General features: G+C 37.3%; 1 protein-coding gene across 12 annotated transcripts in view; it reads left to right on the top strand.

Annotated features, from left to right (window-relative positions):
• Positions 1-15,944, top strand: part of tweek (transmembrane protein KIAA1109 homolog tweek) — a 115,755-nt gene that overhangs the window by 91,965 nt on the left and 7,846 nt on the right. For 7 of the 12 annotated variants that reach the window (XM_067767024.1, XM_067767018.1, XM_067767023.1 and 4 more), the window contains 6 exons: positions 9,213-9,444; positions 9,505-10,063; positions 10,156-10,242; positions 10,304-11,005; positions 13,678-13,800; positions 13,864-15,722. In XM_067767024.1, the coding sequence (XP_067623125.1) occupies positions 9,213-9,444; positions 9,505-10,063; positions 10,156-10,242; positions 10,304-11,005; positions 13,678-13,800; positions 13,864-15,722 (3,562 nt within the window). The remainder of the gene's footprint in view (positions 1-9,212; positions 9,445-9,504; positions 10,064-10,155; positions 10,243-10,303; positions 11,006-13,677; positions 13,801-13,863; positions 15,723-15,944) is intronic. The other 5 variants (XM_067767027.1, XM_067767028.1, XM_067767026.1 and 2 more) reach the window with 1 other exon arrangement.

Genomic DNA, 15,944 nt, shown 5'->3' with positions numbered 1-15,944 from the left:
TACATTCTAGAGTGACCCCTGGTCCACCTTTATGGCGATATCTCGAAAAGGCGTCGACCTATAGAACTAAGGCCCACTCCCTTTTAAAATACTCTTTAATACCTTCCATTTGATACACGTGTCATAAAAACACATTCCAGGGTTACCCTAGGTACATTTTCCTACATGGTTATTTTTCCTTATTTTGTCTCCAAAGCTCTCAGCTGAGTATGTAATGTTCGGTTACACCCGAACTTAGCCTTCCTTACTTGTTAATGTTGCACCACTTTATTGGTTGTCGTTCAACTACCAACTGAACATTAGAATATGAGGCGGAGATATGAAAATCACTTTCGTCTTTATATGTACTGAAATATTCCAGCAACCGCAAGGCTTCCTATCTCATCGGGCCCTGCACAATCAATAGCTTTGAAACAGAAAATCTTCAAATACTTATTTAGCAACTTGAATATCAAATAAATTCGATATTGTTTCACTTCGATAATGTAGAATATCACACACAATCAATTCATCAAGGCACATCTTCCATCCCTGACCCCTAAGGTGAGGGTCTCTTTCTCGTCGCACCTCAAAATCCTGCAATTATCTAACGAAGTAACCGAAAAATTCACGGAGATAATTGACTGCATTAAGCGCCACAACTTCCACATTGTTGTGATACAAGAGGCAAAGTTAACCACCAGTTCGGATCCCCTAATTTGTAATAACTGTAATGTCCATAGAAAAGATGTAGAGTGTCGCATTCAGGACATGTACAGTACAGTCTCACAGTGTCGCGACTCCATACAAAAATGGACGAAAATAGAAGGAGTGGTCCGAATTGGCTGAAACCTCACACCTTAAAGTATTATATCACGCTAATTTCAAAAATGAAATCGGGTTTTCTGTACCAGTTACTCATTTCGAGAAAACCGAGTTTTTCTCGCATTTTTGTATGAAAATAGTTATTGCGGACATGTGTTGATATAAGTAGAATGAGTCGTCAGAATGGGCCGAAACTTCACACCTCAAAGGCCTATATCACGCCAATTTCAGACAAAAAATCTGTTATTCAATCCCGGTTACCAATTAATTGAAAACAATTTTTTTTTACAATTTGATAAAAAGGTCGAATAAGCCATAATCATCGTAGACATATGTTTATAAAAAGCGAAGTACTCGCCAGAACTGATTGAAAAAAACGGGTTTTGCACGTTATTATATAAAAGTGAAATGTGGCATATAATTGTTTGTAAATGTTCAGAAAAATATAATTTTTAGTTATAATTTGTCGCACTTTTACATTAGGGTAATTTAATACATTACGGTAATTTTAAAAATTAAGTCGGTTTTTTTTACATTTTACCCGTTCTGTAAAATATATGATATGGATTTAAAATAAAGCATAATCGCTGTTGACTATGTAAAAACAGAACTATTTTTTATAATCAATCAGTTTCAGAGTCTTCAGAAGATTCCATGTCGTTGTCTGCTTCATCACTTTCAACAATATATTTTTTAAAGCTGAGATCAGAACCCTTCGAATATTTGTTTCTCTGTTTTATATTTCTTTTAAATGCAACTAATGGATCTGATGATAATATCAAACGGGTCATTAAATACGTATTGCTTTGGACTCTTCCAGTTTTTCGTGTATAATTAAGCCGATATTTTCTTATGTTTTTTTGTGAACATTCTAAGGCTTCTTCTGATAAATAACCTGATAAAAAACGTGGAAGTACAGATTTAGACAAATAAATCATAACATAGCTTAAAAATCATTACCTATTGGTAAATCAAAGTATTTAATTACATCATATCCATGTACTAAAACTTTATGCACAGAACTTGGCATGTTATACCAACCATAATTTTTTAGGTATAAATCTCTTGTTTCGGTCAACAAACCACTAAACTCTTGTATTTTTATTTCGTTTCCACTGGAGAGGACTCTAAGCACCAGAGAAAAATTATGGATTAGAAACTTATCCAGACGAGTAATTTCTGCGGCAACGTCAATATTTTCAAAAAAAACGTCGAGCTGTATTTCCATCATTAGTTGTGCCAAACCCTTGCTTGACTTGTTCAATTATCAAACCTGTTTCATCTTTGAATTCTTTTTGTATACGGGGTTTAGTTTCAATAAATTTAGCCTTATTTTCTATTCTGACTTGCCATTTCTTAAAAAGCAGACGGTAGGCTATGTGCAGTAATGGAGGGTTGATATCCCAAATTTATAATGATCTGGATTTGGTATTTTGTTTTGTTCAATATTGTCCATTTCCGTTGGGCTTGCATGACATATAAAACATCTGCTCGAAGAATTGGTGCTTGTTAAAACATTAGCTACTGCGCCGTTAATCAGTGTATGACGTACGAAATTTCAGCTATTCCCCTCTTATTTTTGAAAATATCGCATTCCAAATCATCAATCATCTGAACCATTTTATTTTCCTTCTTTCGTATAAATAAATTTCACTGGTCTACAGAAGAGAGTAGAAGAAGGAGTTCGGTTGACCCATATTTCATTACCTGATGAGGAATCGATGAGCCTTAAATTGTGAAAAAAAAAATTTTAAAAATTTACAATATATACATTGGAAACTAATTGATTTTATAAGAACTTTATTGGTAACAAAGCAATTACGAAAATAAATTCATCTGAGAGGTCTTCCACCGAGAATTTTTGCTTATATCGACTGTGCCTAGAACTACCATCCATTCCCCATTTACATATAAGTGAAAGTTTGTCCCCTGGGTGTTTGTCTGAACAAACTTTTAAGATGTGTTTTGATGTAATTTGCAGAAGAGCCTTTAAATTCACTTCTGCTGAAGTTTCCGTCGCTTCTATATGTTGTACTAAATTTTGTTTGAATTTGTTTAACTCATACGTGCTTGGGAAACAATCCGTATGCATATTATTAACAACTTTGCGTAGTTTATTATATTTTTTTCTGATAAATCTAAATCTAAACATAAGTCCAGCGCGTCAAAGGGCTCAAGACACTTATTTATAGTGTTATCAGGCTCTTTTTCACTTTTCGTTACTTTCCGCGCAGCATAAGTAATTTCTTCCTTACTTTGTTCTTCAAGTATTCTACTTATCTTTCGCGATTTTGACTTTTCTGAAGCTACTGAAAACTCTACTTGCGCTCTGCCTCTTTTTCCCTTACTGGTGCTTGGTATCTGAAATTTATATTCAATTACAAACTTTCACACTACAAAGCATACATTAAATACATTATCGGGATCTTCAGTTTCAAAGGCTGCCCATTGAAGCCAAGAAGAATTCCATTTAATAAATCACTATTTTTATAGGCAGCTTCTTTCCACTTGTTGTTCATGTCATAATTGAATCTATAAACAATTTTCCTCACATTATTTCTATCAAGTTCAACATTAGTTAACTTTTCACAAACAAAAGAAAAAATGACTGATATTCTTTCTTTAAGGGGTGTTTCTAACGATAAATCTACCAAATCACTATTTCTGATTTTAATTGACATTTTTATTTATTTATTATAAAAGTTTTATGTTTTGGCTTTCGACACTTTATTTTGAAGTGAGATAAACAAGTGTTGATTTACCTGCTGCGGTCACTTGTTTTCACACGTACATATGTGCATTAAGGTGGTTCAAGTTTATATTAAAAAAATTTTGGCCTTTTCAGTATATTGTTACTCATAATTTACTTTCAATTTTAAATTTAAGAAAAATCGGTCAAGATATAAAGGGTGCTCATTGTTGTTTTATATTTTTTTAATCCTTTTAAACTCGCGTTGAGCACCATCTTCCACTAATAGTAAAACTATGAAATTTTTCACAGATAAAGTGATTAGTTAGGTTAACAAAATTATAAAAGAGATCAATAAAAAAAAAAAAAAAAAAAAAAAACAATTGGACCACCCTAATGTGCATTTTCGTAAAGATCTTTTTGTTTGTGCTTAAGCTAAATATGCAGATGAAGATAAATATATCACATATTTATATTTTCTTCTTGTTCGTCTTTCGTCTAATGCTAAAGCAGTACCAAAAAAAGGCATTTAGTCACTTTTTCAAAATTGAAGATTTTCGCGAGGCGGAAGAAGGCGGAAAAGAATTTCGATTGTTTCTGTTAGTAGAAGGTCCAAACTACCATAAACAAAAAAAAAAAAACAAGTAAGGAAGGCTAAGTTCGGGTGTAACCGAACATTACATACTCAGTTGAGAGCTGTGGAGACAAAGTAAGGGAAAATCACCATGTTGTAAAAAGAACCTAGGGTAACCCTGGAATGTGTTTGTATGACATGTGTATCAAATGAAAGGTATTAATGAGTATTTTAAAAGAGAGTGGGCCTTAGTTCTATAAGTGGACGCCTTTTCGAGATATCGCCATAAAGATGGACCAGGGGTGACTCTAGAATTTGTTTGTACGATATGGGTATCAAATGAAAGGTGTTAATGAGTATTTTAAAAGGGCGTGGGCCTTAGTTCTATAGGTGGATGCCTTTTCGGAATATCGTTATAAAAGTGGACCAGGGTTGACTCAAGACTGCGTTTGTACAATATGGTTATCAAACGAAAGGTGTTAATAAGTGTTTTAAAAGGGAGTAGGCCTTAGTTCTATGGGTGGACGCCTTTTCGGGATATCGCCATAAACGTGGACCAGGGGTGACTCTAGAATGCGTTTGTACAATATGGGTATCAAATGAAAGGTGTTAATGAGTATTTTAAAAAGGCGTGGGCCTTAGTTCTATATGTGGACGCCTTTTCGAGATATCGCCATAAAGGTGAACCAGGGGTGACTCTAGAACTTGTTTGTGCGATATGGGTATCAAATGAAAGGTGTTAATGAGTATTTTAAAAGGGCGTGGGCCTTAGTTCTATAGGTGGACGCCTTTTCAAGATATCGCCATAAAGGTGGACCAGGGGTGACTCTAGAATTTGTTTGTACGATGGGTATCAAATGAAAGGTGTTAATGAGTATTTTAAAAGGGAGTGGGCCTTAGTTCTATAGGTGGATGCCTTTTCGAGATATCGCCATAAAGGTGGCCAAGGGTGACTCTAGAATTTTTTTTACGATATGGGTATCAAATGAAAGGTGTTAAGGAGTATTTTAAAAAGGAGTGGACCTCAGTTCTATATGTGGACGCCTTTTCGAGATATCGCCATAAACGTGGACCAGGGGTGACTCTAGAATGTGTTTGTACGATATGGGTATCAAATTAAAGGTATTAATGAGGGTTTTAAAAGGGAGTGGCCCTTAGTTGTATATGTGAAGGCGTTGCCATGATTCCAAGGGCTTTCGATTTCGCCCTGCAGAACTTTTTTATTTTCTTCTACTTAATATGGTAGGTGTCACACCCATTTTATTAAGTTTTTTTCTAAAGTTATATTTTGCGTCAATAGACCAATACAATTACCATGTTTCATCCCTTTTTTCGTATTTGGAATATAATTATGGCATTTTTTTCATTTTTCGTAATTTTCGATATCGAAAAAGTGGGCGGATTTCGGCCATTTTTTACACCAATACAAAGTGAGTTCACATAAGTACGTGAACTGAGTTTAGTAAAGATATATCGATTTTTGCTCAAGTTATCGTGTTAACGGCCGAGCGGAAGGACAGACGGTCGACTGTGTATAAAAACTGGGCGTGGCTTCAACCGATTTCGCCCTTTTTCACAGAAAACAGTTATCGTCCTAGAATCTAAGCCTCTACCAAATTTCACAAGGATTGGTAAATTTTTGTTCGACGTATGGCATTAAAAGTATCCTAGACAAATTAAATGGAAAAGGGCGGAGCCACGCCCACTTTGAAATTTTCTTTTATTTTTGTATTTTGTTGCAACATATCATTACTGGAGTTGAATGTTGATATAATTTACTTATATACTGTAAAGATCTTAACTTTTCTTTTAAAATTTGAATTAAAAAAATTTTTTTTTTTAAAAGTGGGCGTGGTCGTTCTCCGATTTTGCTAATTTTTATTAAGCAGACATATAGTAAGAAGAGTAACGTTCCTGCCAAATTTCATCATGATATCTTCAACGACTGCCAAATTACAGCTTGCAAAACTTCTAAATTACCTTCTTTTAAAAGTGGGCGGTACCACGCCCATTGTCCAAAATTTTACTAATTTTCTATTCTGCGTCATAAGTTCAACTCACCTACCAAGTTTCATCGCTTAATCCGTATTTGGTAATGAATTATCGCACTTTTTCGATTTTTCGAAATTTTCGATATCGAAAAAGTGGGCGTGGCTATTGTCCGATATCGTTCATTTTAAATAGCGATCTGAGATGAGTGCCCAGGAACCTACATACCAAATTTCATCAGATACCTCAAAATTTACTCAAGTTATCGTGTTAACGGACAGACGGACGGACATGGCTCAATCGAATTTTTTTTCGATACTGATGGTTTTGATATATGGAAGTCTATCTCTATCTCGAGTCCTTTATACCTGTACAACCAACCGTTATCCAATCAAAGTTAATATACTCTGTGAGCTCTGCTCAACTGAGTATAAAAATTTCACCGACTTAGGTTTTCTTTGTCTCCAAAATTTAGCAATTTTCGGATTTTGGTATGTTTAAGCATATATTTATTTATTAATAAAAAAAAATATTTGTATAATGTTTTTTTTTTTAAAATAATTGTATAATGTTTTTTTTTTTTATGAACCATACATTTTTTGGTTTGTCGCATATATCTTCATCGAAAGTGTAAAAGTTGATTTTGCTATGAATAAAAATGTATTTTAAAAAATTTTTTAACTGCGACCACTTTTATGTTCGAAACCCCAAAATGAAATAGTATGTAGAAAATAGGTGTATTTTGAGGGGGTGTGTGAGGCAGAAAGTTGTTTTTATCACAAAACAACTTATGAATTTCTCTTAGTTGGAGTTTTAGCTGTAACTTAACATCAAAACATCTAAGTTTCAAGACAGTAAATTTTTGTATTTTTGTCCACCTTCGCGGCACTGTGAGTCTGTTTGAAGCGGACATCGGCCGCAGGGAAAATACCTTAGAAATTTTTTGGCTTTATGGCTTACATCACAATCTATGGCATACTCACTTGCCAGCCGGTGGTAAGATCTTACAGAACAACATATTTTACGACTTTCAGCACGGTGAATCCAGCCTCATAATCGACTGTAATTTTTCTTCTCGTAGCGATAAAGACACTCCCCGACGACGTCATGTTTTTTATCGTCCCCTTAGGACCCAGCACCTGCGTTAACTAGCTTTCGATACCTCGGTCTGCCGAAGAGCCATAAGACAAGTACCCAAACAAAAAAAGAGTCTTACTCTCATTACAATCATGACCACAAACGTGTCAAAAGCTCTTGACACGGTAAACCATACAACCCTACTCCAAGAAATTAGAGATCATACCTTCCCCTTCGCCTGATGAGGTGGACCTAAAATTATCCTAACAGGGCTGTCACAGGAGGGTGCCCTATCCTCACTCTTTTTTTTACTTCTCCATAGATGAGCTGTGCTTTAAAATAATCAGACAACTCCTCTATATCGGTTATTCCCACCGACCAAATCCTGGGCAACTTTGTAAACGAAGTGGGCAAAGCAGATAACTCAAGATTTGGACATCCATGGAAGTCGATGGTATTACATTATCGACTTTCAGCCACTTGAAAACCCAAGTTATTAGGCGTTATTGAGAGAATTGAGAGCAATCAGCAGCTAGATAGAATAGTATGGTATACCGATGGCTCGAAGACACCAGAGGGGGTTGGATCTGGAGTCGCTGGATCCAGAGGCAAGATATCAACACCCCTGGGAGCATACCCGAGCAATTTTCAAGCGGAAGTATTCACCATAATCCAGTGCGCTGACCTGAACTTTCAGCGCGAATACTCCAATGATACAATTGCCATACTTAGTGACAGTCAGGGCGCCCTCAAGGCAATCTCAGCGTTTGAAATAAAATCAGCACTGGTCCTTGAGTGCGTTGATAAGCTAAATCAACTAGGAGCACACAACGAACTATTGTTGGCCTGGGTTCCTGGCCACAGGGGAGTTGAGGGTAATGAGCAGGCGGACAGCCTAGCCAGAGAGGCAGCAACGACACGACCTATAGGTCCTGAACCGTTCCTGTCAGTAGGCCCGCAGAAAATTAGAGGGCGTCTAGTATTATTAGTAGAAGAAAGGGAAATGAGAAAGGGCCTGAGACAATCTAAGTTACTGTTAGGGGGTTACAGCACAACTCGATATAGCGCATTAATAGGCCTCACGAAAGATAACCTAAGAATCCTAACGGCTATTCTTACAGGACAGTGTAGACTGAACAGTCACATGCAAAAGCTGGGTATAATATCGAACAACAAATGCCGATTTTGTGATCGATCAGTGGAGAAGGCGGATCATATCCTCCTGGAGTGTGACGCAATATCAAGACGTAGGGCTAAGTTTATGGGCTCACCATGCATTATCACATCAAATCCCTAAAGCCAGGTGAACAACTAGGGTTCATCAGAGATGTCGGCTTCGATGAGGTGCTGTGAAGTAGCTGAGGGCAGAATACATCAATGGTCGCAGTGCGATCCTCAATTAATTATCTATCTATCTATCTGGGCTTTATTGTTGCTTCCAAAGTACGACAAGGTATTAACGAAATCCTAAAGTTGTAGGTTGCAAATAAACGGCATACAAAGCTTAAACGACACCAACTGGAAAAAGTTGCAGTGCCACCCAAAATTCGACCTCAGAACTGCCACAGGACGTGCGGAATGGTCATGTGGTCATACTAAATCGTTCCCGAGATTGTCGGGCTGGTACCTTAATGCTTGTAACCGGAACGTACCCGGTCGGTATTCGGCAAAGGACCATCAACATCGAAAAATTTATATCAAAAAATTTTATATCAAATCCGAGGGTTCTTACCTAATAATCATCCGAAATAAAATATTTTCTCTTATGCCCGAAAAATTCGATATCGAAAAATTTTCGAAATTAAAAATTTGTACACTAGATCTACACGAGCAATTCGATTCACGAAAACTCGATAAAAAACAGCAAATTCTATCGTAAAACAGCAGAATTATTAACTTTTTAGCATAAAGACTACTAAACTTTCGAATTAACTATCATTTATGTTTTAGAATATCATAGATCATAAGTATTATGCGTAGTTCTCGAAATGGAACGAAAGTGTTGGGGTTACCCGATTTATCTTTAATTTGCCAATATAATTTTTTTCATTCTCTCTCTCTCTCTCTTATGTCTATCAGAGACGCTCTCGCAGGAGAAGACACGATTAGTTGTATTTGGGGTTGCGAAAATTCATAAGACGCGCTTAATGGCCACACTAAGCGGCTTAAAGCTAGAAGCTGAAATCACCACTTTGAATGGCAGCGCTACGTGGCGCAAAAAGGCACGCCCGGTCTCATTAGAATGTTCACTAACTGGACAAGTTGGACGTACCATGATTGTGTTGCTCGAAGGCGTTGCACCAAATCAACAGTAAATGACATTTTGTTTTTGATAAAGCCATATCGACATCTAATTGTTTTTTCCCCACAGGACTGTTGTAAAAGTGACTGTAGGCAAATGTCAAACTCTCTACTCGAGTTTGACTAAACGTGGTAAAGATAAAAATAGTGGCCTGCTGTCAATTGGACCTGTGAATATTGAAATCCCACAACACCCCGTTGCATTGCATGGCATGATGACGCGTAGCTCGAAACAACTTAGCTCTACGCTACAGGAACTGCGTGTTGGACGCAATTCTGGTCGTTCTGCTTCTCGTGCTCATAATCCTGAAGGGCCTGAATCTCCGTATCATTCACGTACTGCGACTGAAGTCAAAGAGAAAACACAACCGCAGCAGCAACATAGTAAGAAACCAATACCAACGCACAAACAATTACCACAACAACAAAATGGTTTGCTTCAACCTCTCGTTATGCAATTCAATATTCTCTTGCATAGTTTGTCTATAAACGCGGCGCTCTTGCCATCGCTACAAGCGCAATATCGCATGAATTGTGTAAGCTCGACCGGTGTGACGGGTAATCGTGCAAAATTCGTTATCGACTTACCAACACATACGCTCAGTTTTAACACGAAGATACAGGTGCGGGTGAGTACAAATTCGTAGCACCCAACAACAACCCTTAATTGAATTGACTATTAGTATTAGAGATAATGAAACATTATATTCTATCTTTTTAGAATGAAATGAATTTACCATCAGAAGCTTGTATTGCTCTACCCCCGGTACATGTAAGCGCCGAATATATACCCGAACACCAACAAGAGGTAAGTAATGTATGTTAGAACTAGGCCTAATTCATTTATTTTTGTTTGCTCTCTATATTAGGAGCCCGAACGTGTTGAGGGCATCGTCTTACGTCGTGGCGGCTATGTAAATGCATCAGCGGAAATTGGTGAATTTGAACGATGCCTCACCACTGATCTTCTTAATCATTTAGTATTTGTTCAAAAAGTTTTTATGCGTGAAATAAATGAAGTATTACAAAAGGTTTATGGTGGTGAAAAACCTGTGCCACTCTGGTCCGAAGATAGCGTCGATTCAGGAAGCGTACAAGAATCGTCATTGAAACGTATACTTTTCTCTATTAATATATCAATGAAGCGTATACAATTGACTGCTACAACACCCTGTTCATCGGCTGTGCGCTTTGAGACTGGTACCCTAGAATTACATTTATCGAATCGTGTCAAGAATTTGGGTGAAGGAAATGATCGTAAAATGTTTGGAAAAGCACATATTGATTTTAATCTCTCACTTGGTCAAATTATACGCAACGTGATTTTTGATGAAGCTGAACCAGAATTTCAGCAGTACGCATTCTTTCATACAACTATTGCATTACGTAATGCTTTTCAAGATGAATTACTAAATGAGGATAAAGAATTGGTGCTGCTTAAGTTGAAACGTCCATTGCTCTACATACAACCAATTGCGGTAGATAAGGCAATTTTGGTGTGGTTGAATTACAAGAATGCGTATGAATATTGGGCTGAGAAGCGTGCCAATTTAAATTATGATGGTTCACAGGTAAGAGGGATAAAATCCCAAATTACTCCAAAATGGTTACGAATTATTTCCGAATTAATCTTGAAAGCAATTTCGAAATAATATCGAAAATCAGATCGAGGAGAAGTAGTCCCGTTTTTTTCGATTAGAAAAAAGTTTTTCTAACCGGGGTCGCCCCTCGGAAGTGGTTTGGCAATGTGAAAATTCATCTGCCTTCAGATGCCGTTCGGAGTCGGCATAAATGCATTGTTCCGTTCCGTCAATTTGTGGGGAAAATTAAAAGGAGCACGATACTAATTGGAAGCGAAGGTCGGCCTGCATCTCCTCGGAGGTAAATCGCGCCAAGTATTTTTTTGTAAGGTGTGTACCTAACATTTGGGCCCATTTATTAGTATTCGACCCTTTTAATATGGCCTAACCCGAGCCATGTGCTGTGCAATATGGACATCAGAAGGAACTTTTTTAGAAACCCTTTACTCAATCTTTGGAATAGTAAATTAACTCTATAAAACAGAGTACTTTGACACATGAAAGTGCAGCCTATCTCGACAGTACTTAATAACAGTGACTGGATAATGGTTGGTTGTACAGATATCAAAATCATCAATAACGAAAAAAATGTTACTAAGTAATGTCCGTCCGCCCGTCCGTCTGTCCTTCAGTTAACACGATATGCTCAATTCTTAATATTCCTCGTGGATTTTTTATTCCCGCGGAAACACTCCTCCAATTCTTTTATTTTAGGGAGAACAATAATTTTTTTTTGGGGGTTTACTCAACATCTGTTGAGGGTGATTAGCTTCGACAAAACCGATAATGCCAGATCAAAATATATATGAAACGATTTTGGTTTTTAAATGGCACCACGCCAGTTTTTAAATCTCATTTCGAGAATTTTCTTTTATATAATTATGTGTTGTATCAATATGTGGCTTGTCGCCACGTTTTTTCACTATCCCGTTATATTCCGTTATGTATATAAAAAAAATTTGGTTTTTAATTGGCACCACGCCAGTTATTAAATCTCAATGTTACTCCGTTATACACAGTAGCTCCGTTATTCAATAAAATTTAAACTCCGTTATTTTTCGTAAACAAGTTAATTTTTTGGTTTTTAATTGGCACCACGCCAGGCACAAAATTAATAGTAATTTGGTTTTTAAAGGACACCACGCCAGTCACAAAGTCCGCAATAATTTGGTTTTTTAAACAGTAATATATATTTCAAAACTATTTGTCATTTCATGTTGGGAGGCCAGAAGCTATCCTTAAGGCAGGCCCAAGGATGCTCTGCCCATCCCAACCTCCCACGTTCACGATTCAAGTTGTACTGTGAGAACAATAATTGTGGATAAAGAATTCCGAATTTTAGAAGTCAGCTGTTTGGCCAAATGACATTTCGTTGGATATTTTTATTTTGGTTTAAGAAACTAAAAACTTTAGTTATTGTGCACTTTAACATTGCACAGTATTGCATTTCATATGCTATTGGAGAAATGAGTAATGAATTGGTGCCACAGCAATATCAACAGAGGAGAGTAAGAAGACTGCGCAATACCACAAATCTGCTGGAGTTGCTTTCATCCTTTCAGCAAAGCAATAATCTGGCGGCCATGTCGAGTTCAACTGCTCTTTCGTCATACGCCAAAACTCTTTAAACCTTCTTAAAAAATTCTCGCGTAATTTCTGGATGGCTGCACCCAATTTACTAAGAGCTCTTCCGTTGCTTATTTATATACTTTTCGACTCAAATCAAAGAGTATGATGGTAGAATATTAATGTATTTTAGCACAAATTTGTACTGTCAGGAATACCGTATTTCGAAATGAATTAACGAAACCGTGTTTAATTATAATACATTTAATAAAATTGATTAATTATTTAACAGACTTAATGAATGATGTGAGAATATTAGTTTAATGGAAAATATATGTAGTTATTAAGTTTTGCAGCTTGCTTGTTTAATCTCTCGGAACCAACTAACTATTTGACTGTTCTTCTCAAGTTCGTAGCAGGGTTGTATGTATGACGATTGTATCAGGGTTGTTATTATTTGCCTTCGAGATGCCACACGTTTACAGTACAAATACGTGTTTTTTCGTGAAAGAAAAACTTGAACTATTTTGTGCGTTCCCTTTAATTTAACATGTAAAAAAATTCGTGAAAAATGGCAGAGAAACCTCTCTTTCAATCACATTCATAATACCTACTATTCTCCCTTAACCGTTTTTCCCTTTTTCGAACATTGTTCAGAATAAGAGGAAAAGAAGTGGAAAAACTCACAAGGATTGGGCTGGATAACTTGAGCAAATATTGAGATATCCTCACCTAATTCGGCTTAGCTAGACCCAGAATAGATTAGTATTGAAAATGAGCGAAATCGGACGATAACCACGCCCACTTTCTCGATATCGAAAATTTAGAAATATGAAAAAAATGAGAAATGAGAATCGAATACCGCTACGCTAATGACATTGGGTAGGTGGATTAGTTTTATGACGCAAAACATAAATTCCAAAAAATTTGGAATATGGGCGTGGCACCACCTCATTTAGAAGAAGAAAACAACAACAACAGCGCTTCAAGTGCACAGCTGGGTATGTGATGTTCGGTTTTACCCGAACTTAGATTTTCTTGTTTAAAATGGGATTATTTTCATAATTTTTTTACATATTTATCTCTGTTTACCATAGACTTTTGACCGCGTGGCTTTTGGGCAGATAAGCAATATTGCCGCTTCGAATCTATCCACACTGTTTCTGCAATTGACTGTAGAGGATATGGGCATTTGTGTTCCACTAAATCCGCCAGCTAATGTAATCAAACATTCATTTAGAAAGAATATATAACTAAAATTTTTATATTTCTATTTCCATTAGCCCTGGGTCACGCGCACCTACCATGATTTTGAAAGCAAAGGAGCTGTCGTTATTACGCTAGAAAACACAATCATATCTGCATGCAATTCTGGTTCACTTGTATCTAAAGGGAAATTCCAGGGATTGTGTCTACGATTTGCTGATGATTTTGAAACAACACTTGATGATTGGAAACCAAATACGAATGAATCGATAATGAATGTATGCGTTGTGTCTGAAGGTACATACGAGGTTTGCTCACGCACAACAGCGGCCAAGAAAATGGAAAATGCTAAATGGTTACTAAATGTAAAATGGCAAATGGAAGGTGTCGATATACATTTGGATATAAATATTGGTAAACAACTGTCGTCACTTGGTCATACGTTAACAATGTTGACCGGTTTAGAGGATGAAGATACTAATATGGAATCCCTAGATAGTGATGAGGGTGATCATAGTTGCCGCGATACCTATGTGCGCCGACGTGAATTTGAGAATCTGCCATCGTTCGTGTTCGATCCGACCATCGATTCGAAGAAGCGTTCTTTCATGATGGAAAAAGAAATGGCGGAACAATTGAAAATAATCAACGACTTACGCACGCTCGGAGCTTCACATAATACCGTGGCACATGAGGAACGTCGATTGCAAGAGTTGCAAGCGATTTGTTATAAATATTTTCGACGCGATATGATTCAAAAATGGAAACGGCCTTCTTTACGACGTCCTATGAAATCTTCTACCCGTTCATATTCATTTATAGGCACTGCAGCGAATCATCGTGGTGAACCGTCGGATGATACTTTAATTCCTGGACCGTACACTGGACGTCGGTTGGATCCAATCGCTTCGAATGATGAGATATCTAGTTTACAGAGTACACCTGTTTCGGGTCATTCACGTAGCGCTTCTTTAAAGACTTGCCCCGCCAATCGTGTAACCTTCTCCGAATCGATGCGTCAGACTTCACTGCCAAATGCCGATACGGACAGTGAAGATATAGATTGGCGCACACAGGATGGTCAAGGCGAATCAACGCCAAGTGAAATCGATATCGATGGTACTTCGGTGGAAATGCGCAAAAAGCATGGCTATCAACAAAAGCAACAAGAACCTAATATTGATTTTGAGTTGGACATTAAAGTGCTTGTTAATTCTGGTATATGTGTGTTACACACTAAAGAATCCACAGAGGATCGTTTAATTTTAAGTGGACCGACTACAGTAAAAACTCACAAACGTGAACGCAGTCTCGGCAATGATTGGGGCAGCCCGACACCATCACGGCGCCAACGTGATAAAAGCAAATTACGCTACAACACATCAAGTAATGCAATGTTATCTGATCTCACAATATTTCACATTCCTGGCTTGGATGTTAAGCTGCATTATCAGTCGCGCACCCTTACTGATTTCTCCGATCATACGCGTAGCATTAGTAGTGAAAGTCATTATACGAATACGCGCCGGTTGGGTAGTAAACGTGCTGCTTTATTTGCTTGGATGACGCTTCAAAGTGTACCAGAGGAGACTATTATATCTCCACATATTCTGGAATTTTTAGAACAAACTTTAGAACCTATACCAACTAAGACTCCAGATACGAGTGGAGCCCAAACTCCTACGGCCAACGCAGTTAATCTTGATATTCTTCCGGCGAACTATGTTACATATGCCTCATTTCCAGTGGATGTTATTGTTTATTTTCATATGCAGCCTTCTACATTCCGATTCTCCTGTTTACCCGTATCGCGTGTTGAATGCATGTTGCAATTGCCAAGTTTGGATATTGTTTTTAGTTCAAAACGCCCAGCAGATGAGGAGCCACATCATCATGAGCATGGAGAAAAGGATAAAATGCCGACTGGCGGTTTGAGGTACGTAGATTTTTGGAAATAAGTTTTCTTAAAACGCGAATTGTTTTTAGCTTGACACATTTTGAGCTTATGAAAACTACCGTCTTGATAATATTCAAAAGTGGAATCTATGGTTAACATCTGGGTATCTACACACGTCAATTTCATTGCAGCAATTGTATAGGGTCCTAAAACTGGGACTCAATCATAAAAAACGAGCATTGGCTCAGACTGGATTTTCTG

This window comes from Eurosta solidaginis, chromosome 2 (genome assembly GCF_040869045.1).
Source record: "Eurosta solidaginis isolate ZX-2024a chromosome 2, ASM4086904v1, whole genome shotgun sequence".
Classification (NCBI taxonomy): Eukaryota; Metazoa; Arthropoda; class Insecta; order Diptera; family Tephritidae; genus Eurosta; species Eurosta solidaginis.
The sequence above is the reverse complement of the archived record's forward strand: the minus strand, read 5'-3'. Positions and strand labels throughout refer to the sequence as shown.